The following is a 24,057-nucleotide window of genomic DNA, read 5'->3' on the forward strand; positions in this document are numbered from 1 at the left end:
CACCCAGACCAAGCAGACAGGAAGGCGTCTGACAATAAGCTTCTGCCCATCCAGCTCTTGCCCTCACTGCACTTCTCAAGGGGTGTCCTGTGGACGCCTCTCCATGGGGGCCAGAGCTTACCAGGTTCTGGGGACACCGTCTCCTAGCTCTTCGCCTTGGCCGCAGGGGTGGAAGGTTCTAGCTGCAGGTAGGTTCTAGCTGCAGCAGCCCTTGCTTCCTTTGGCTCTGTCCTTGGTAACCGTCCCTTCATGTGAGTTCTCTGAGGGCAACTGTTTCCTGCTAAGGGTCTCCAAGTTTCTACAATCCATTCCTTACCCTGCAGTAACCATGGAGCACGAGTTGCAGAAAGCTTGGTTGGTCATCTGGAGCCAAGCAAGCCCTCTCCCCCTGCCCCACACGTAGCGTGCACGCACGCACGCATCAGGAGGCATCCTTTGCAGCTGGACATTGCTAGCAAGAGTCAGCGTCTCCCCCTAGATGGTGTTGGCATCTTAAATGGACTAGACCAGTGCTTCTCAACCTTCCTAATGCTGCAACCCTTTAATATAATTCCTCATTGTTGTAATGACCCTCAACCATACAATTATTTCATTGCTACTTCATAACTGTAATCTTGCTGCTGTTATGAATCGTAATGTAAATGTCTGATGTGTAGGACATCTGATATGTGAAAGGGTTGTTTGATCCCCAAAGGGCTATGATCCACAGGTTGAGAACCACTGGATTGGGGGCACCTCTAGCCAGCAAGTCTCACTGCTTGCACTCTAGTCCCGACTTCACTGGTTTCTGGCCGTGACACTAGAACTAAATTTCACTTGTTAAGTGAGGATAATAGTAAGGCCTGTCTCCCAAGACTGCCACGACGATATTTCAAAAGAAAAGGCTCGGAGGGTACACAGTTAATGCTCAATGATAGCTAGCCATTATTCAATGACTTTCCTGCCCTCTAGAGGGGAGGTGTCTGGGGATGAGAAAATTCACAAATGCAAATGCTACTTAGGAAGCTGGTTCTGACCACATCATTGTTCCAGTAGACAGGGCATCATCCAGCCCCTCTCTTCTCTCAGGGAATTTCTGTTGTAGCAGGTTATGGTAGAAGTTCCTCACATGGATGGGTGGACTCCTCTGGGACTCCCCCAAGTGTTCCAGAGAACTGGATCAAACTGGGCCTCAGCCAAGCCTGCCTGGCCTGTGATTCCCAGGCCTATCTGGTCAACCCCAAGAGCCTCAGTCCATCTGCTAGGGAAGCACTTTCACTATGCTGTATCAACGCCTGGACCTATGCCTCTCACTCCTGGGCAGGTAGATGACTGGAGGGGGCTCCGAATGCCCAGAACAGGGCATTCTGTAGGACGGCAGTGACTAGAAAGCTGTGAGGCCATTTCAGGCCACCCCACACCACAATGTCAGACAGAGCTGAATCTGCAAACAACCAACACCCACAGCTCAGCAGACTTCCCCTCTCCTCACACCTTTGTCTTCTCTCTGCTACCACCTCAGTATGGCTTCACACAAGACCAAGGAGGATCCTAACCTTGGGGCCCAGGCACATGACAGGGTTCTTTCTTAACTCGAGGTTTGAGGGAAATGTATACCCTTTGGGCTTGGAGCCATGAAGGACATGCCCTTTGCAAAGCAGAAAGTAGCATTTCTCTGATGCACATATACAGCTTTCTGATTTTCATTTTCCATTTTCCAACATGGCTTCCAACTGGTGTTCTGGGTTTCCTCAGGACAAAGCATCTCAACAGAAAGTCTGGTTCCTGTTTAGACTGTCTTAGCAGCTCCTGGGGATAAGAGCTGGGGCTGAGAGCAGGGCACATGATACTAGAGGATTCTGAGAGGTGAGACAGTCAGATGTCCTGTTTCTGACATGTTCCATGCACATGGAGTTTATAATTAAGATGTGTGCTGAGCAGCAAGTAGCGGCCCTTGTACACTTTTTTTTTTTTTTTGGTTCTTTGGGCCAGTCAGCATGGTTCCCCAGAATGGCCCAAAGGGCATTATTTCTTGAAGGAACTGTCCCAGTAAGACCCTTCCCCAGGCCCTGACACCATTTTTAAAAACAGACTTTTGAACATGGGTATGTCCAAGAACGGTCCATTCCAAACACCTCCTGCAGCAACTCAGCCTGTAAGTCAACAGCCAACACCTCTCACAATTAGAATATTGAACTGCCCATACTTTCAGACACCTGCTAAAATAGTTCTTTTGGTGACCAGATTCTAATATGGAACTAAAAGCTTCAGGAAAATTAACTGTGAGCTACTAACTCTTATGATCAATAGTTTGCATAGAGACCTGGAGCCAAAATAAACCTTAACCTGCAGATGTTCAAACATGTGCTGGCAGGTCTTTCCCATGATGGAAAGATGTGGGCTCAGTGCTCAGCACTCAGAGCACTATCAGATGTTTCCTGCAGCCCCCTGAATCTGAGCTACAAAAAGAGACAACACCAATTGGTGATTCAGTGTCACTGTGCAGTGACACTGAAATACTCTCACCCTGTTACTTGGCATCACCAGTCTCAAGGTCTTGAGCTATGACAGGGAGTCAAAAAAGCTAAGTGACCAGCCCTCAGGGCGTGAGATGGTGCCCAGGTGTAACACTGCCCATGCCCTTGGTTGTGTTCTGATGCATCTGAGAATCAGGAGATGCCACTGAATGGAAGAAGGGAAAGAAGTTTCCAAGTAAGGAGTCAAGGGCACATTTCTTGTTTCTCCCTTTCTCTAGCAATAAGGGAAGCGGAACCACCCTGTGCAGTCTTGGTGATTTCTTGTTAAGTACGTATATAAATACCAGAGTGTTGAAAGCACATTCTTAATAAAATTATTAATAACTCAGGCTCAGGATGGGAGGAGCCAGCTGATGTGGGATGGCAAGGGTGTGACTCTCTGTGTGTTCCCTATTTCTATGACCCTCAGAGGTTGGCATGCAAAGTGACAGTTGGTGACCAGCTCTGGCTGTAGGATATGGGCTCACATGCTTCCTAGGCTACTGACAGGTACCAACCAATTGAGGGCCTGAATGTCCAGTTATTTGAGCTTGACATGTCCTAAACATGGCACATGTTACTCCCCTAGAGGTTAAGGATTTATTTGGAATGAATAAACAAACAAAAATGCACCAATAAAAACAAATACCTTGAAAGCGTGCATGTGTGCCCCCAACCCCATCAACCGAATTCATCTGTGGATAAATAATAGGTTTCCTGCCAAGACAGAAGTGAGAAAGAATCATTGCTCAGTAAACTAAAAAGCCACTAGTAGGAGCTTTTCCTCGGGGGGAAAAGTGCAAATACCAAAGTTTCAGGTTGGGACTGAGAAATGACCGACTGTCGAAAGCTTTGGTAGAGTGTATGGCATGAACTTGGTGATCTGCCTGCAACCTATCAGAGATGTCTTGCTGGAACAAGCAGCCTTGTCTGGCAAGGGAAGATGGAGTCTTCAGTAAATTGCAGGTCTTCCCTTCTACAACCAATTCCACAGTATTGGCTATAGCAACAGCACTCTGGCCAGGGTATACAGCCAGGTCAGGGCAAGGGCCCCAGCTCTCAAGCTCACATTCTGACTCTCCATTCTTACTGCACAGGCCTGTCCTAATTTGTTTCCTATTTGCTGTGATAAACAGCACAACCAAAAGCAGCTTGGGGAGGAGAGGGTTTATGTCATCTTACAGCTTGTTGTCCATCATCCTGGGAAGTCAGGACAGGAACTTGAGGTAGGTATCAGGAGGCAGGAACTGAAGCACAGGCAACCATGGAATGTTCCTTGCTTACTGGCTTGCTCTCCATGGCTTGCTCAGTTTACTTTCTTATACACCCAGGGCCATGTGTCCAGGGCTTGAATCACCCGTAGTGAGCTGGGCCCTCCCACATTAATCAGGAAAATGTCCCAGAGAATTACTTATGGGATAATCTGGTGGAGGAGTTTTCTCCAACTTCGGTCCCAGATGACGTCATCTTATGTGACACTGACAAAAAGTAACTAGCACAGTGGCCCAAGGACTAAGTTGATCTCCCAGGAGTTCTGACAACAGGAGATAGCTTGACCAGGAGACAAGGTCAATCTTTAGAAAGCCAGTACTTCCTTCTCAATAATTAGGAACTTGAAGACTGACTTGTACATGAAGGTGAATGATTCTGGTTCCTGGGACTGTGTTCTGGGAGGGTGGACAAGCTTGAGTATTTAGTGTGCAAAGCTGTTTGCACACAGGGATGAGCCTCCTTGGAGATCTGTCAGTTTCTTCTTTGGCATTTCCCCTACATGTAACCTTAACATGACAGAGGCACACTACCATGCAGACATAATACTAAAGTACCAATGGTGGCAGCAAGCTCCTAGGGAGCAGACAGGCCACTAAGTCCTCACTTCCCCCACACAGTCACTCAATTCTTGTCTCTCCTAATCTCCCTCAACTCCTACTTGCTTGCTTAGTGGTGCTCATCACCATTAGCATGACCTGGCTCAGAGTGCCCACCTTCTCTCACCTGGATGGCGATCACAGCTGCCTCCTCATGGGCCTCCAATCCATTCTCAACAACACCTGAGTGTGAAATGAAATTCTCTAGACTGAGTGACAGATGGCAGAGAGATGGAATGCTGTAGACCCAGAGCTGAAATCATCCTGGGCTCTCTTTAGTCCCCATAGTAGACATTTATCACCCACCTCTGTATCTGACATCATTTTATCAGGCCAAAACATCTGGATTAAATGATTTAGCAGATCAGTAGCTCCCATCAAACTCAAAGCTAAGAATATCATCAGATACCATCTGAGACCTACAGCAGTGATCTCCCCACTTCACTGAAACCTGCACAGCTGATGTTGCTAATGGGTTTGGTAGCTGCACTAATTTGACTTTCATTTTTTAACTATAAAAAATCATTAATGTAACTGACTTCATGTTGGAACATGTCATTCAGGACAACCTGAACCTGTTCTTGAGCCATGAACAATAGACTATTTCACATTTCATTTGTGTGGGGCAAAAGCTTTTTTGTTGTGTGGACACTAGAGAGCCTTCCACATGCACACAGATCACACACCTGCTTATTCAGCACTGTTCTGTGAGTTCCTGCTGTGTCCAGGGAATCAATCTCCAGCCCTTAGCTCCTTGTGATGCTCTCAGCTTAGGACTAAGCCACAGAAGGTGAGAAAAGGCCAGCAAGACGTGTGGGGGCAGTGGGGCAACTGGCTGCCACTACAGGCTGACTGCTTTTAACCTAAAAATTGTGAAACCCAATGATCCCAGAGCCAACTTTGTTGAGCACTGGTATTTTCCACAAATGGAAAATCCTGGACTTGATATCTCAAGCAAAAAAACATCAAAATACAGATGTACTGACAATAATGTACAAAGAAATTACCTCCAGACTCTGAACGTCATGTCTCTGTGCTCAAGGTACATATGAAGCAAATTATTTTAGGTTTATGGAGGGCCCTGTCCGGATGATAGCTCATGATGCTCATGAAAATGTTCTACTCAGTAACCCCCCCCCCCCAAATCCAAACCAGTTCCAGTCCCTGGCATTTCAGGTAAGGGATGTGAGCCTATACCAGTGCTGGACTGGCCAGGCCAGGCCTTTCACAGCCTGGTCTACAGCTCCTCACACTGCCTTTGCTCTGCCGCTCTCTAGTCACTGGGGGTGGCTTGTGGCTCCCAATACTGACTTCTCACACCTTCAGGTTACTGGGGATGGCTTGTGGCTCCCAATACTGACTTCTCACACCTTCAGGTTTACTCACATGTGCAGTCCCAGCCTGGGCTCTCCTTTCTTCACATCACACTGACTATGACTTAAGATATCAGGTCTCAGATGAGGCCTATTTTCAAGATGCTCCCTCCCCCTTAACACTTCTGTCCCCTAAAATGGGATTAGTGTTTCTACTTCTGCATGGCACCAGAGGCAGCTGCTCTGGGTCCACCCTGTTGTGAAATAATCTTTTTGTATGCTATAAAGATGTGTAGTTCTGATTGGCTTAATAAAGAGCTGAACAGCCAATAGCTAGGCAGGATTTTCAGGCACATAGGATGCTGGGAAAAAGGAGGGAGTCACCAGCCAGCCAGAGAGGAAGTAGCATGGACAGTACACAGAAAAGGTAATAAAGTCACGAGACTAAAAAGTAGATTGATAAAAATGGGTTAATTTAAGTTGTAAGAGCTAGTTAGTAACAAGCTTAAGCTATAGGCTGAGCTTTTATAATTAATAGTAAGTCTTCATGTCATTATTTGGGAGCCAGTGGTGCCGATGAGAAGGTCTGATTACACTGCTTGGCCATCACTACCCCAGCCTACTGTTCTGGGGCCCATCTGTGATGAAGACAGATGCATCAGGTCAATCATGGAATGAGGTGAATTCTGTTTCTGCTGTGGAATAATGCTTTTGTACACTGGTTTAATAAAACGCTGATTTAGCCGGGCGGTGGTGGCGCATGCCTTTAATCCCAGCACTCGGGAGGCAGAGCCAGGCGGATCTCTGTGAGTTCGAGGCCAGCCTGGTCTCCAAAGCGAGTTCCAGGAAAGGCGCAAAGCTACACAGAGAAACCCTGTCTCGAAAAACCAAAAAAAAAACAAAAAAACAAAAAACGCTGATTGGCCAGTAGCAAGGCAGAAAGTATAGGCGGGATAAGCAGACAAGGAGAATTCTGGAAAGAGAAAGGCTGAGTCAGGAGATGCCAGCCCACCGTCCAGGGAGCAGCATGGAATGGCACACAGGCAAAGCCATGGAACATGTGGCAACATATAGATTAACAGAAATTGGCTGAGTTTAAATGTAAGAGCTAGTCAGTGGTAGGCTTGAGCTAATGGCCGAGCAGTTTTAATTAATACAAGCTTCTGAGTGTTTATTTTATATGCAGCTGTGGGGTCTATGGGGCTGGGCAGGACCGGAGAAAACTTCAGCTACAAATGGCACTCACACATGGTGGCTGGCAAGAGTTTCCACCTAAAACCCAAGAAAACTTAAAAGAAAAAAAAGATTCTAAAACAGAGCTAAAAACAGCTTACTAGTGTGTCTCTCAGGCCAGCTGCAGACTGTGGGCTTGAGCTACTCTGTGGCAGGTTCGTGGTGTGCAGGTTTGACCTGCAGCATGGTGGATTCCCACCTTGGTACACAGAGGCGTCTCTAAGCCGCACAGTATGCAATTTAGCTTTTGCTAGTATGAAAGAAGAAGAGGAAGAGGAGGAGGAGGAGGAGGAGGAAGAGAAGAAGAAGAAGAAGAAGAAGAAGAAGAAGAAGAAGAAGAAGAAGAAGAAGAAGAAGAAGAAGAAGAAGAAGAAGAAGAAGAAGAAGAAGAGGTTTCTAGGCTACATGCTACTGGATGGAGGCATGGACTCGTTGCTCCCAGAGTCAGTGGTGAGCATGGTTCCCCCAGAGCTGGTGGTAAACTTAGTTCTGCCATGTTGGGAATCTGAGATGGGCAGAGCCAGCAGCCAAGGCTTCTGCTTCAGTACTAGCCACTGCAGTTTAAAGCAATAGATTCACAATAAGGCAGATTCAGATAAAATAAGACTTTAAATGGTTTATGATGCGTGTAAAAATGTATGTAGGCTTGGAAGAGACAGGAAAAGGAACATAGTTATATAAAGAAATAGAAAGTTTTAAATAATAAAGTCTTTAAAGGAACAAGAAAAGTAATTAAAAAATAAGCCATATAAAGATGTAAATCACACAGAGAGTCTGGATTATATTCTCTTTGGGATTTTTTACTGCAGAAAGGCATCTGATTGTAAAGGCTTCTCAGTTAAAGCAATATGTATATTTTAAAGGTATCTGGACTTCAAAATTTGAATCTAAGGATATGCTGCTTTGGAAAGGAGGCTCTGCTTTTGTTTCTACAGAAAGCAAGAGGCTATGGATTTTGTTCCAGGTTAAGATGGATCAGATTTGACCAACCAAGACCCCCTGAAAGGTCTCCAATGACAACACGACCCATATGATCCAACATCTAGAAGGGTTTCAAGGCAACTGGCTCAAACAATGAGGCCTCACAGACTATTTCAGTCAGGGCTTGACCATAATTCTTAATTTTCTCAGGATCCTCATAAGAATACAGTGCACTTTATCAGCAGGAAGTAGCCTAGAACACTACACCCAGATTCCCAAAAAATGGATTATGGATGTTTGTCTTTGTTTAGGTTGTTGATTACAAATTGTTATTGGTCATAGTCAATATCTTTCTAAAGGAAGAAAGGGGGATATGATATGGAAATATAGGATATTATAAATATGATAGGGTAAAAAGGTAAATTGCTGAACCTACTTTTAAAAGAGTAACAACTTGTTTAAAATGTTTTACATTGATATGGATTTTAGTTCATTGATACAAATTTAAAGTTAATTTTGTTATACTGTATGAATATTTTTACTCTTGTTTAAGACATTATGTTTATACAACTCATTTAAAATTGTAATGGAGAAGCCGGGCGGTGGTGGCGCATGCCTTTAATCCCAGCACTCGGGAGGCAGAGCCAGGCGGATCTCTGTGAGTTCGAGGCCAGCCTGGGCTACCAAGTGAGTTCCAGGAAAGGCGCAAAGCTACACAGAGAAACCCTGTCTCGAAAAACCAAAAAAAAAAAAAAAATTGTAATGGATAATTAAGAAATATAGATTAATAATTAGTCATCTATGATAGTCAAACTCATAGTCATGTTAAGTTTTCTAGGTATACATAGATATAATTCAATTAGGTAGGTAATCTTCAAACACTTCAAAGACCTACAGAATATGTCATTTAAAATATTTTAGAAGACTTTCTAGACAGTGAGACACGTCTGCTTCTGGCAGCATCAATTTACTTCAGAGAGAGATGGGTGTTGAAGACACTCCATATGGAGTTTATCTTCTTATTGGCAAAAATAGCCATTTGGGCAAGAAACTGTTCTTGCCTGGACTGCTTGACAAAATGTTGCATTGACTGGACATGCAGGACCCATAGGAAGGTGACCACTAAACTTTGCAAGGTAAAATCGTCCTTCAGTTTCCTGCTTCGCATAAGAAACTGCCAGACATTCTACAGGACACAGAGAAAAGTGAGTGAGAGACTAGGCTTATAGGCTGAAGATAGATGCCCCAATGCTGCAGAGGAACTTTGGGTGACTGTCCAGGCAGGCAGCTGTCTGTCATTCTAGATTTTTGAAAGTTGCTTACAATGTTCTTCCTGTTTACTTAGGTAATATTATATCCTTCTGGGGTTTTTGACGTAGTTAAAGACTAGATAGTTATAATTTTCCTTGGTTATGATAAAAGATAAGTTAGATATGAAACCTTAGACTCACAAATATAGGATATTTTCTTTGAATTTGTCAAATATAAATAGACTAGATATTGTAACTAATTCTTGCTTGATAACTCTTTTGTTATATATAATTTTATTATGTTAAAGTTAAAACTTTCCTTTTTAATTAAACAGAAAAGGGGAAATGCTGTGGAATAATGCTTTTGTACACTGGTTTAATAAAATGCTGATTGGCCAGTAGCAAGGCAGGAAGTATAGGCGGGATAAGGAGACAAGGAGAATTCTGGGAAGAGAAAGGCTGAGTCAGGAGATGCCAGCCCACCATCCAGGGAGCAGCATGTAATGGCACACAGGTAAAGCTGGAACATGTGGCAACATGTGTTAAGAGAGTAACAGAAATGGGCTGAGTTTAAATGTAAGAGCTAGTCAGTGGTAGGCCTGAGCTAATGGCCAAGCAGTTTTAATTAATACAAGCTTCTGAGTGATTACTTTATAAGCAGTTGTGGGGTCTATGGGGCTGGGCAGGACCGGAGAAAACTTCAGCTACATGTTTACCCTTGTGTATAGTGATGCTAAGTTACAGGCTGCAACAGATCTATGTTTGCAGAAAACTAGCTGGAGAACTGCACTGGACCATGAGTCACCTAATCTTACAAGCCAAAGTCCCCAGTCTGTGTGCAGATCCCAGGTCTCATCTTCACTATCTTGTACTACCTACAAGTACTTGGTTTGGTCATGAGGAGAAGGTGCTTGGGCCTATAGTCTAACCACATCAATGCCATCCTAAACAGGGAGCTTACAAACAAAAGATAACTGCTATCCAGAAACTTACCATGAGGGTAGGTGCAAGCTTCAGGTTTGAGCTTTCAGCGAGTGAAATGTTTCCTTTTCTAAGTTTAGAAGGTGTAGGAGTGGTGGGTGTGAGCATCAGATGTGGTTACATGGTGAGAAATAGGCAGGAAGGGACATCAGGCTACAAGTGGTATTGGTTCAGGTGGACTGGGTTTGTGGGCAAGGAATCTGTTTTCCTGCGGTACTTTCTTACCCTATGTAGGCACAACAGTTCTCCTGAGATGGTGATGGGGCCTGGCTTCTGCTGCCTCAGTGTCCCCTAGTCTCACAGCTGGTTTGGGAGACAGGTCCAAGGCTCTCCATATCACCTGCCTTTCCTCTAAGTTAACCCTCACCAGATTTAGACAAGAAGAATTTAGTGGCTGGCCTTAAGTTTCTCTGTAAGCGAGTTTTGAGTTCCTTCATATTAAGAAGTGAAAATGGATTTGGAATGAGTTTGGGGACTGCCTGGACAGTGTATCCCTGTGGTATATGCAACTAAGCCCAGAGGACCAAAACTCAATCTTCATTCTGCAGGGAGTTTCACTTCTGTGTCTGAATTTCTTTACACTCACAAATGATGAGGTTTTCTTTTTGGTGCTGGAGATAATAGACAGAAGGTAAGGGCTTTACTCTGAGCTACACCTCCAGCCCCAACAATCCTAAGACATATTTATCTTTTAGTTATCAGTGTGTTATGCGCCCCCCCCTTTTTTTTTGTTTTTGTTTTTGGGTTTTTTTTTTTTTTTTTTTTTTTTTTTTTAGACAGAATTTCTCTGTGTAGTTTTGGTGCCTGTCCTGGCTCTCGCTCTGTAGACCAGGCAAGCCTCGAACCCACAGAGATCTGCCAGGCTCTGCCTCCTGAGTGGTGGGATTAAAGGCACATGCCACCACCACCCGGCTTTATGTGCCCTTCTTAACATGTGCTATCTGCCTTCTGGAGGGAAATATATCTTCTGGGCCAAGACCAGGTGCACTGTGATCCTCCACAGAGAAACAGATGTGACCTTCACATGTCACATAAGAATACACTGCACATGATGTTAGACTTGGTTGACTTGCTCTTTATTAATGAAAGTGAGTAGCTTTTGGTAATTCTACCATGGAGAACAGCAACCGTGGGTAAAACACACACTGAGAGATGTATCTTGGGCTGGAGAACTTAACAGGAGTGTAGAGTTCGCACTACACACTTCCGAGGTGCCAGCTTTCCTCCCTGGGTAGTGCTCATGACAAGGAGTTACTATTACAAAACAGAACAGGTAGTGTGATAGAGCTCTTGAGATTATTCTACAAGCATCCGTTGGGTCGAAGGAACAACCACAGCAGTGGAGTTAAGGCAAAGATATTTTCTCTTGCTACAGAATCTCCATAGTTCTTAATGTATTCCACATGATTATACATGCATTCAATTTAAAAGGAAAACAAACAAGTTTACAAGTTACTACTGGACACTTAAAAATAAACACTATGACACTTTTCTTTTTGGCAGCACCAGACTGAACTTTGCATTATTTCAGAAACTTCAGGTACATTACAGTCACAGTCTTCTGAGAAAGGCCCAGTACTTCAGAATTCCCGGGGCGGCTGTGGAGAAAGAACGTTACTGGCAACAAAAGTTAAGACCGTTGAGAACCTAGGGAATCTAAGGAGCTGTCCCACGTGTGCACACACATCCAGGCTTCCTTCACTGCCCTACTGCTTTGTTTTCCTCTTTCTCTCAAGTGCCAGGACCTCGCTCTGCTCTGTGGCCCGCTAGCAGCCTCCTGCCTGCTTTTCTAGCCAGCACAGTTATGCTCCTTTTTAAAGGCAGGCTATTATAGCTGAAGATGTGAGTTCATGGACACCTTTCTCACTACACACACAGGGCCTCCATACGTGGAGAATTGGCAACCTCACTTTCCCTGGGCCCCAAAGGGCTTAAATTTGACATGCTCTACACACACAGGAAGATTATCCTTCTTATCCAGGGGCTCTTTTTGTGATGGAATTCAGAAAAACCTGGTTGCAGCATCTTTTTAGGGAGAGGTTGAGTGTATTTTTCATTCATATGGCTTATGAAATATGAGTTGGCACAAAGGACTGGAAGGTGCCTGCTGCCACAAACTTCAAGCTGAGTTCTCATGGCCAGAATCTGGGGTTTGACCCACTGGAAAACCTCATGGAAGCCCAAATTGAAGATTTTAAATAGCTCAATGACATAAATGTCTTTCTCTTTGGTTTCAAAATCAAAAGCAACATGATTAACATTTTCAACTATGAAGAAGAATTGACAGGGATACCAAAGAAACACTCGCCTTAAATAAGAAAGAGAAATAAATCTAATGAGGTAGCTGAGGTTAGAGATCAAGTCCACAGCCTACACCAGTGAGCTCAGTAAATGCTCAGGCATTTTTAAACACAAACTGCTATGGTGTTTAATAACTGTTCTTTCTTTCCAATTCCTGCAGGTACATACAAACCTGAGATTTAGTCCCTGCAGCATGAGGCCATCCAGAGGCTGGAGTGTGTAAAAGCAAACAGGAAGCAGGCTAGACCTCTGGTGCAGGGCTACTGTGGCTCAGGTCCTCCTTGTCCCCATGGAACTCAAATGATGCTGGTCCCACACAGAGCAGGAACCAAGTAGAACTCAGGGATATGACTGGCTGGCAAGTGGAGTATGTCTTGAGGCAGCAGAGAGGATAGGGTCTGATATTCCTAGCAAGCCCAAGGCAATTCTCACAAGTCCTCTCCCCTGTCCCTACATACATAATTTTTGGTAGGGATTATGTCACCCTTCCTCTGGAGGGTCCTGTCCCTTCCTCCTCTGCATCATCTCAGGTTCTGAAACACCACTGCTTCCAGCTGCTCATACCCTGAGTTCTCACTGATCACAGGTATAGGCTGTTACTTGGTGAGTAGCTTTTCAAAGCTAAGTTCAAATGACTTCCATGTGGAGTTGAACAAAAATGTGGCCGTCCCAATTCTGTCAGCAGGGGATTTAAAACTTTCAGCACCGCAAACATTCAGTTTTCACATGCCGAGACACATTTACATGTATACTCTTTCACAATGCATACACTTGTAGGCACATGGCACACTCTTACACACATGCATGCACATACACACTCTTGCACGCATACAATTAATACGCTGCAGCCCAGCGTCATCCCAGGCACAGCAAGCTCAGGTGAGACCAAGGTTGGGTGAAGATGGGCAGAGTGAAAAGGCCTTGAGCAGGGCAGGGGAGGGTTGCTGGGGAAGGAGCCCTGAGTGGTCCACCTCGCTGTGATCTCCTTTTGTAGTCCTCAGAGGCAGTAGCCAGCACACCAGGCACACCAGCCTGTAGGCAACCCAGAAGACCCGCAGCAGGAAGGAAAACACCAGGTATCTCTGTTAGGTCTCTGTCGTGTAGTTATTGTAGGTCAGAGGAGACAGGGCTGAAAAGCTGCTCCACCGCCTGGTGCTAGGCCGGGGCTCCATGCGCCCTTGCTCTTTATATTTACCCAGAATACTTTTGGCTTCTTCTGCATCCCGCAAAGGGTTTTCTCCATATTCTTCTTTCAGCCACTGCCGATACTGGAAAAGTTGGAAACAAATCTCCAATGTCACATACACCCACACATGAATTCACAGTGACTTTCACTTCTTAAGCAATGGTGAAGTTTTCACAGGGAAGCATGGAAATCAAGGGCATCAGGCAATCACAGCTTTGTGATTGACAGCCAATGGCAGGCAAGAGAAACAGCTAGTCCTTCAATGATCTGGGTTCAACACTTGAAAATCTGCTGAACTATCCATCTACTTAGCAGACTTGGAGCAGTTAGTGTCTGCTGCTAAGGAATCTAAAATGGATGCAAGAAAAATGTGTTCTTGTGCCATCTGCCTGTGACAGCCAGGACTGACGAAAAGAGTCCAGGTAGAAAACAGGAAGAGTTAAGGTTTGCAATTCAGAACCATCTCATAGAAAGGTGATCCTGTTTACTCCAGCCAACAACCTAATACTCGAGTTCCCATAATTAGTATGGGAACTACCCCCTTCCACTGTCACCTGGCTGATCATAACTTTAATAGCTTAAAGGCTGAGATGAAGTCAAAGTGAAAAAGAAAAATAAGAAGAAAGTAGGCCAAACCAGGAAATGGTCACTACACCCAGAGGGAGAGCAACCTGCTGGTATAGAGAACCAGGCACCACACGACGGCAAAGCTGCCGCACAGGAGCACAAACACGCAGGAAGATTCTCAGGGATGGAGGGGGAAACCTTGGACCTGATAACTTCTGTGGGCCTTTTAGTCCAAGCGCCACAATTCTCAAAGTGCAAGGCATGGCCCGGGGTGGCTGTCTACATTTGAAAAATTCCCTAAAGACCACTCACCTGGTGCACTTCATATTTCTCAAATTCCTGCAGCTGCCTTTGGAAGCCCAGGTTGGGGTTGGCACAGGACCTCCCTGCTCGAACGGTGTGCAAGGCGTCCTCCCAACCAAAGTCGGTGACAGTCATGATGTATGCAATCACCAGTGTCACACTCCTGGAGACCCCAGCCAGGCTGCAGAACCAAGACAGCTACATGTTGCAAGGACAGTCTGAGAACTACAGATCCACCACTCCACCTATTCAAAGGACCTCATTCTAGAAAGTCTGTCTTCCTTGAGGTTTTCATGGAAGCAGACAAGGGCTTACTATACCAAGAACTTTGTGCTACTCCAGCTCTACTGGAGTGGAACCATTCCAGAGGCATTTTAGCCCAACATTCTATAGCCTGGATATTTTCTATTTCCTTGGCAATAATGTAACTGCAGCACAGTGAGTGGCTTATGGCTTCCAACCCTATGCAACAATTCCACTTGAAACCTGAAGGCTTCATGGCTTTATTAGCTACCATACATAAAGGGCAAGTCTATGACTTTCAAAGCTTATGAAAGGGCTGGGAATGCAGCTCAATGGTAGATCACTTGGCTAGCATCCTCAAAGTCTGGGTACCCATCTTCAAAATGGACTACAGAAGCCTTTTCCAAACCTTAGCTTCTAGATTTGTTTTGATCTAATCAAGCAGACTGAACACTCCATGCTCCAAAGCAATCGCCAAGGTGCTTGTAAGCAGTAGTGGTTGGTTGGTTGGCCCTGTCAAGGGTTAATTTTAAATGCATATGTAAGTTAAGACACAAGACTGGGCTTCCTCAGAGTGCTCTATCAATGACTAAACATAGGGAAGCTTAGAGAATATTCTTGTTTTTTGAAAAATTTCAGATATACACAAATATATTAAACAGGAATTCTTAGAATATCAGGCCTAGAATAAATAGTCTAACAACAACAATAATAAACCCTCCTCTTAAGCACTAGCTCATCATCAGGGCTTTTTATTAGGAACTGCAAGGGAATTTTAAACAAATATATCCTCTTAGGCTACAATTCTTGATATGAATTCAACAGAAGCCTGGAGAGTCCCTGGGATTGGGGTTTCAGAATCTCTATCAACTGCCTCCAATTGCACTCCCAAGGCACTTTAACCCAAATGTAATGGAAGGTTGAAACAATTATCACTTGTATTGGTTATGCTACCTGCTTTCTAAAACAGTATAGCAAAAAAAAAAATACTGCACATTATTTAATATATAAACATAAATCTGTGTAAATCTGCAAAACACCATTCTTAAAGCTATTGAAACATCTCATGTCTTTTTCCGCTTTCGTGGACTACTGGCTCACAACTTTTGGATGTGGCTTCTCTGTCTATTGTATTCTGGCAGGGCCACCACCAGCGTAAGCACCAAGAGCTACCACTTCACATTGCTTATGCTGCGGGGGTTGCGGGGGAGAGGGGGGACCTGCTTCTATTCAGTCAAAAGACTTACACTTTCAGTTAATTAATATCACACATCATTCAAGATGAGGGGATAGGATCAATCTCCACTTTAACAATGCAGAGCCACGGCTCTAAATGTTGCAGGCTATTATTATCACGCCAATGGTAATACTGACCCAGAACGTACCAGGTGAAAATCAGATCACTGTACAGACACTACTTAAGCATGCTGGCTTGCCTTTCTTGTCAGTGTGTGTGTCTGCATGCATGTGCCGGTGACCTTTCTGATCATGGGTCACTGGTCTCAGGGCTCACTGTGGATACCAGAATCCACGGTGTTCAAGGTCTCATAAAGGGCAGGGTACTCGGTGCCGTCGGTGTATTTCCTCCCAAACATTTCAGGCATCTCTAGGTGACACCGAGCACACGACAATGCAAGTGCCAGCTTAACAGCTGCTGCTGTTGTCCCATATTATTTAGGAAATAAGGACAAGAAAAACGTGTGCATGTTTCATATAGACACACTTCCTGAATATTTCTGAGTCATGGTTGAAATCATGGATTTGGAACCAATGGATATGGAGCACTGACTTTCCATTTATGATACAAAGTACAGCAGACTGAAGGTGGGTACCTGTAAATAAAATATTTAATTCTAAGTCTGCTTGGATCAGTTTAAAGAACTAGAGGCAAACACTCAAAACAAAAGTGCCAACCTCAAAGTGGAAAGGAATTATTTTGGTGTTATAAAAATGTATCTCTACACAGCCACAGTTGCTACCAGAGTTGGCAGGAGGAAGCAGGGCTTTGGAATGGCCACCTTGGGGTCTTGTGTGAGTCTAACAGGACCAGCTGACACATAGATGCTGTTTTAATAAAATGTCAAGCTAGTAATGACAGTGTTTTTGTGTCTACTAATCTTGACAACAACCTCTAGAAATCCTAAAGCAAAAACAAAAGCAAAAGCAGTCAGTTCTTTCAGCACAAGGAAATGAGAACTACTACAGAGCAGGGCAAGTACAATATGCATTGGAGAGTCAGAATCTACAGTACTGTTAGCACATGAACTAATTAACTGCATAGAGAAAGGCCCTCATAGGCTCATATATTGAAATTCTTGGTCCCTAGTTGGTGGAACAGTTTGAGAAGGATTAGGAAGTATGGTCTTGTTGGAGGAGGTGTCACTGGGGATGACAATGACTCTTTCTGGGCTCTGAAGGTTCAAAAGCCCAGGCCATTAGAGTTAGCTCTCTGCCTCATGCTTGTGGATCCAGTTAGGAGTTTCCAGCTACTGCTCCAGCAGTATACCTGCCTGCCTGCTGCCATGCTCCTTGCCAGGATGGTCATGAACTCTTAACTTTCTGGAACCATAAGCCCCCAGATAAATGCTTTATTTTGTAAGTTGCATTGGTAATGGTATTTTATTACAGCATTAGAAAAGCAACTAAGTTAAAAAGACACCAATTATAAATCAAACTTATGACAACATTATAAAGAAAGAGTCAAACTTACCAGTGCACAAGACAGCCCTCACCCTGGAGTCGGCACTCATGAATGAATTTAATACTTTCTTTAAAATGTCTTGTCCTATGCAGAAAAAAAGTGAGAAGTGACATTTACTATTTAACATCTGATGAAAAGAAACATCTTCTGGGATTTACTAAGATGTCTTAGAGCAATGATTGTCAACTTTCCCAACACAGACCCTTTAATACAGTTCCTCATGTTGTGGTGACCCCCAACCACAAAATTATTTTCATGCGACTTCATAACTGTAATTTTGCTACTGTTACAAATTATAATGTAAATATCGATGTTTTCTGATGGTCTTAGGTGACCCCTGTTAGAGGATCTTTCGACCCCAAAGGGGCTGTGACCCAGAGTAGAGTCTGCCCCATCTAGAGCCAGACTATACTGGGACCAGCACAGCTTCAGCTGTAGTGGATCACAGGCATACTGAGGCTTAGAAGGCCTCCAATCATCAGAATTTTCCAGAATTGATATTCAAGCCACCCCTGAATCATATGGGGTTGCTACTGACTGATACGTGGAGTTCTTGCTTAAATTCTTATGTTCAGTCTGTCCCTCACACTGGCTGTGAACACTGCACAGCCTCAGAGCTCAGATGAGGAAGGTATCCCTGCTATGTGGTCTTCCCAAGTCCTAGAAGCTGGCTTATTTCTGACACCCTGGAGAGCTTGGAGGCACTGGCTATAATAATCTCCCTAGAGACCTCCTTGGTCATTCTTGTCACTGGAGCTGTGGGGAACGGAGAGTTCAGTTTCAACTGTTCTGCCACTCTGTGTGGCCTTAGAAGCATGACTTAGAAAGCAAGAATGATGGCTCACAGAGGAGATAAGGTAAAATATCAATAAGCTTTGCAAACTCTGCAGTTTGCAATGATGGTGAATGTTATAGTTCGTTCTTTTGACCCTACCTTTTGGGTCACTTCTTTTCTGGGTATTTATTCAGCATACAACTATTCAGGAGATCCACCATCAGGTTCCTGGGCAGTGTGTCTACCTTGAACCATATGGACAGAGATCTGCACTGGAGCATGGGCCAAGTACAGGTTGTGAGGTGCAGGCCCAGAACCTTTCACCAGGTGTATTTTACCCTCAGGTGGTTTCTAAAGCACCGAAATACCCAAAGCTGCCTATGTGCCCAATTCATTTCTCTATAAACACTGAGTACTGGCCATGTTCCAGGGATTATGACAGGCTGCGAGACAACTGTTAAGGAATAATTCTCCCTGCAGAATGACGGGGCAAATGAAATTTGGCTACTGCTACAGAAGAACTCAATGGGTTTATGCTGGCAAGAGGTAGTGTGGTTGTTTGAACAGGAATGGCCCCATAGACTCATGTGTTGAATGCTTTGGCCCATAAGGAATGGTACTATTTAGGAGGTGTGCCCTTGTTGGAATAGGTATGGCCTGGTTGGAGGAAGTATGTCATTGTGGAAGCGAGTTTTGAGGGCTCATATATACTCAAGCCATACCCAATGCGAGAATTTACTTCCTGTTGCCTGCAGATTAAGATGTAGAACTCTCAGCTCCGTCTCCAGCACCAAGTCTGCCTGTATGCCACCATGCTTCTCACCATGAGAATGTACTAAACCTCTGAAACTGTAAGCCAGCCCAATTAAATGTTTTCCTTTATAAAAGTTGTTATGGTCGGGCTGGAGAGATGGCTCAGAGGCTAAGAACACTGGCTGTTCTTCCAGAGGTCCTGAGTTCAATTCCCAGCACCCACACGGTGGCTCACAACCCTCTGTAATGAGATCTGGTGCCCTCTTCTGGCCTGCAGGGATACATGCAAACAGAATACTGTATACAAAATAAATAAATAAATCTAAAAAAAAAAAAAAAAAAGAGTTGTTATGGTCATGGTGTCTCTTCACAGCAATAGAAACCCAAACAAGACAGAAGTTAGAACCAGGGACTGGGGTATTGCTGTGATAGGCCAGACGGTGTTTTTGTTTGGCAGTATGTGGACTTTGGGAGTTTGGATTAGAAAAACAGTTGAATGATTTAAGTAGGGCCTAATGGGCCATACTAGAAGAAGCATGGAAGACAGTGGTGCTGAGGGTGACTTGAACTGTGGGGACCTGGCTCAAGAGGTTTCAGAGGATCAGAATTTTAGTAAATGGCCTAGAGACCCATCTTGTGATATTTTAGTGAGGAATATGGCTGCCTTTTGCCATTGTCCAAAGTCTGCTTGAGGCTAAATGAAGAGTTTTGGATTAATTTCATTGGCAGAGAAAAATCTCAAAACAGCCTAGTAATGACTCCACTGTACAGTTATTAGCATTCACTCTTATGAAGATCTATAATGAAAAGGAACAAGCTGAGAAAGGAAAAATACAAAATGTACAATTTGAGGAGAAAAGGAGCACCAGAAAGTGGAATGGAGTTAAATCCTGTGTTCATGGAAATAAACAGATTTAAGGAAAACCTGATGTTAAATGAAATAAAGAGAGTGGAGACCTCAGGGCAAGATCACACCCAGCTAAGCTTCCAATGTGTGAAAAGGAATTAAAGAACAGCTTAGGTACAGACATAATGGTACGTGCCTTTAACTCCAGTACTCAGGAGACAGAGGCATGCAGATCTTGAAGTTTCAGTCCAGCCTGGTCTACAGAGCAAGTTGCAGAACAGCCAAGTTTAGGCAGTGAAGAAAACCACTGAAAAGAGAAAGCTGATGAAGATGTAATTGAACAAGGAGACCATGTTCCAGCCCTAGGAAGCAGCAGAACTTGGCAAGCTTTAAAGTCAAGAACAGAAGAAAGGGTTTATGGAATCTCCCTCCAAAACTAAGGAAAGCTGCTGAGGTCAGGCATGTGGCATTGGTTTCCTCACATGGAGGCCCAGAGAGGCCATTGTGTGAAGCTATGAAAGTGAAGCCTGGAATGCCTTGGAGACCTCAAAATGTTGGAGATACCAGAATCATGGGATACTTGCCAAGGAGAGCTGCTAACAGGGAGTGGATCTGGCCCAAGAAAAAGAAGTGTGTTGTAGTCAACAGAGTTGAAAGGAGTTGGAGATCAGAAGAGTGCTTTGACATCAGACATGGAGATGCAGAGTTGGGAGTATGCTCAGCTGGTTTTCGGTCTTTTTTTGGTCCAGTATTTCTGTACTATCCTCCCTTTCCTCCATTTTGGAACAGTAATGTAAATCCTAGGCCATCATATGTTGGAAATATGCGATCTGTTTTTGATTTTGATTTTACAAACGACTACAGTTAAGAGATTACATGAGTCTCAGAAGAGACTTTGGACTTTAAACACATTTGAGACTGTTACAGACTATGAGGAGTTTTGAAGTTGGACTAAATTCATTTTGTATTATGTTATGGCTACAAGCCTATGGGGGCCAGGGAGTGGAATGTGGTAGTTTGAATGGGTATGGCCCCCATAGACTCATGTGTTTGAATGCTTGGCCCATAGGGAGTGGCACTATTAGGAGGTGTGCCCTTGTTGGAGGAAGTGTGTCACTGTGGAGGCAGGCTTTAAGGACTCATATATGCTCAAGCCATGTCTACTGTGAGAGTTCACTTCCTGTTGCTTGCAGATCAAGATATAGAACTCTCAGTTCCTTCTCCAGCACCAAGTCTGCCTACATGCCACCATGCTTCATGCCATGATGATAATGGACTACACTTCTGAAACTGTAAGCCAGCCCAATTAACTGTTTTTCTTTATAAGAGTTGTTGTGGTCACGGTGTCTCTTCACAGCAATAGAAACCCTAAGACAAGTAGGAAACCTTTTTTTAAGGAGTATTAGGGAGTTTATTAGGATATAAATTGGGAAGAACAACTCACTAAACAGGATAAAGCAAAATCACTGCAGAGTCCTGAAAGGCTGATGGCCAGTCCCACGCTGCTCCTGCTGCCTGAGTCAATCCACACTGCACTGTCCAAGCACACGAGGGAGAGAAGAGAGTGAGGTGTATGTGCCCCTCAGGTCTTAAGCTAGCTCTGAGGCCACACCATAGGGGCTGGTACCTTAAGGTCATAAATGGAAGAGGTACCCACTAAATCTCCCCTTTTTGTCTGAATAAGGAAGTTCTAACCTAATACAAAATTATATCCAATAGGACTGATTATCAAGTATTGTCCAGGAGACGGGAAAGGTAATAACATAAGCAAAAAAAAAAAATACAACCAACAAGAACAACATCAAACAAGAAACATATACTAAATGTCCAGAAATGTCCAGACCATAGGTAAATGGCAAACTACAGAGATAACTCCAATAGTGTCCTATCCTGAAGATTCTAACTCTAGTACCTAAAATGTTCTTAGTTAGATACAAGAGATTATAACTGTAACTATCTAGTCTTCAACCCCATCAAGGACCTGAGAAGGAAAATAATATTACCTGAGTAAACAAGAAGTGCAAGCAAGCAACTTCTGAAAATTTGCAAGAACTGACAGAGACAGCTAGCAGTCTGGACAGTCACCTAATGCTTCTCAGCACTGCTGGGGCATCCATTTTGGCTACAGGCCTAGAATATCTGCCAGACCATTTTCAGAAGCAGGAATTTTGAAAGATAAGAAACTTTTAATGAGATGAATGTACATACAACGCACATACTTATGCCTGCCAACAACTACACGAGTCACAGAAGTGGAGATTCCAAGTTTACCAACCTAAGGACACCTGACTGCTATTGAAGTCTCTAGCATAGCATGGCATAGCTTAGCATAGCATAGCGCAGCATAGCATAGCATAGCACAGCAGACCAGTTTCTGATAATTTCCCAGGGAAAAGACTCCTAGATATAAATACAGGGCTCAGAGAACTGCAGCATTGTTCTCAACCGCCCAAAAGTGGGCACACATATGTCCTTGCTAAAACCACACACCTAGCAACACTAGTACTCAGAAGTCCAGTGCATGATCAGGTGGGAAGGGTAGGTGCAGGAGCAATCTGACAGCTGGTGGGAAAGGTGTCTGTAGGCATGGTGCATGTGTTGAAGGGCTGAAGCAGAAGGGTAGAGCCTCCCAAGCTACAAGCCAAAACAGGTACCTGGAGCTGACCAGGACATCCCTGACACAGCTCTGACATCATAGTAAAACAGGCTAGGTACACTGATTCAGTTTTGAACAGCAAAGTGCTCAGGTTCTGAGAAGACTCTGCTTCTACCAGCTGTGGCCACAGAGAAAGAACAAGAAAGCTAAGGGAGAGGATTTCTGCAAAAGTCTCTCTTTCTGAGCAAAGAAATGTGCTATGTCTAGCCTCCAACCAGAAAGCTACAAAAGTAATGCTAAGATCTGTAGTAGAAGCATAGAACTCCAGGGTCAAGTGCAGAATGGGAAGCCAGGTACTCATAGGATATCAGAACTTTGCTGGCAGCCCTAGGAGTACCACACTCAGGTTTCTCCACATCACCTCCCCCTGAGACACCATCAGAGACAGTCTACTTACAGCCAAATGCACTCTCATATCAGAGTCTAATTCAGGAATTAAAAAAGCCCAAGCCACCTCACTTAGGTCAGAAGTGTCCTGTGATGGCTAGTTTTATACCAACTTGACACAGGCTAGAATCATTTTTGGAAAAGGGAACCTCAATTGAGAAAATGTCCTCACCAGATTGGCCTGTGGACAAACTTGTAGTGCATTTTCTTGACTAATGATTGATGTGAAAAGACCCAGTCCACTATGGGCAGTGCTGCCTCTGGGCAGGTAGTCCTGTGTATTATACAAAAGTAGGTTGAGCAAGCCATGAGGAACAAAACAGTAAGCTATGTTCCTCCATGACCTCTGCATCAGTTCTGGTCTGACTTCCCAGGATGATGTACAAGCTGTATGATGACATCAACCCTTTCCTCCCCAAGTTGCTTTTGGTCATGGTGTTTTATTACAGCAATAAAATCCCAACCAAGGCATAGACCCAAGCTACTAAGCTGCAATCTGCCTCATGGCTTATACAGAGGTATCCATCCTTCTTTCAGTAAACAGGAGCTGGATTCCAGACCTCAGACTTGACAGGCTATCCAGACTCTAAAGTCCCTTCAGACCAGCTGAACATCAGGGGATGGCCAGATGGCACATTTGTGGTAGAATATTATTTTAAGGTGTGTTACTTTTGTTTACCTCTATGAAGCTGTGTTACTGTGCCTGTCTAAAACATCTGTTGGTTTAATAAAGAGCTGAAAGGCCAATAGTGAGGCAGGAAAGAGAAATGGGTGGGGCTGGCAGGCAGAGAAGATAAACAGAAGGAGAAATCTGGGAAAGAAGGGAGGAGTAGCCAGAGAAGGAGGAGGACATCAGGGGCCAGACACCCAGCTACACAACCAGGAACAGAGTAAGAGTAAGATTTACAGAAATAAGAGGATGGGATTAGCCCACAGGTAAAGGGTAGATGGGGTAATTTAAGTTAAGAAAAGCTGGCAAGAAACAAGTCAAGTTAAGGCCGGGCATTTATAAGTAAGAATAAGCCTCTGTGTGATTTATTTGGGAGCTGGGTGGCAGGCCCCTGCAAAAGAGTAAAAACAACACACATTCCTTTGTCCATCAGGCTGTTCACACTGTAGTTGTCAGGAGTGTGCAGGAGTCCATCTCCCAGCTACAGGTCCTACCTTTTGGTGGGCTCCTTTCTGATTGGGAATCACTGGTCTATAAGCAGGAAAAGAAAAAGAGTACTAGAGCCACAAAAGAAAAACCAGAAAGCAATGAATGAGTGCCACCCAGA

General features: G+C 44.2%; 1 protein-coding gene across 2 annotated transcripts in view; it reads right to left on the reverse strand.

Annotated features, from left to right (window-relative positions):
• Window positions 1–11,115: 11,115 nt before the first annotated feature.
• Window positions 11,116–24,057, reverse strand: part of Dusp22 (dual specificity phosphatase 22) — a 58,929-nt gene continuing 45,987 nt past the window's right edge. Inside the window, exons 5-8 of one of the 2 annotated variants that reach the window (XM_052728657.1) lie at window positions 17,372–17,446; window positions 14,428–14,599; window positions 13,558–13,630; window positions 11,116–11,659 (exon numbers count right to left, since the gene is read on the reverse strand). In XM_052728657.1, the coding sequence (XP_052584617.1) occupies window positions 11,613–11,659; window positions 13,558–13,630; window positions 14,428–14,599; window positions 17,372–17,446 (367 nt within the window). In that variant the 3' untranslated portion in view covers window positions 11,116–11,612. Of the gene's footprint in view, window positions 13,631–14,427; window positions 14,600–17,371; window positions 17,447–24,057 lie in introns of both variants that reach the window. The other variant, XM_052728656.1, reaches the window with a different exon arrangement.

This window comes from Peromyscus californicus, unplaced genomic scaffold (genome assembly GCF_007827085.1).
Source record: "Peromyscus californicus insignis strain IS unplaced genomic scaffold, ASM782708v3 Scaffold_8__1_contigs__length_139910024, whole genome shotgun sequence".
In the NCBI taxonomy this organism is placed as follows: Eukaryota; Metazoa; Chordata; class Mammalia; order Rodentia; family Cricetidae; genus Peromyscus; species Peromyscus californicus.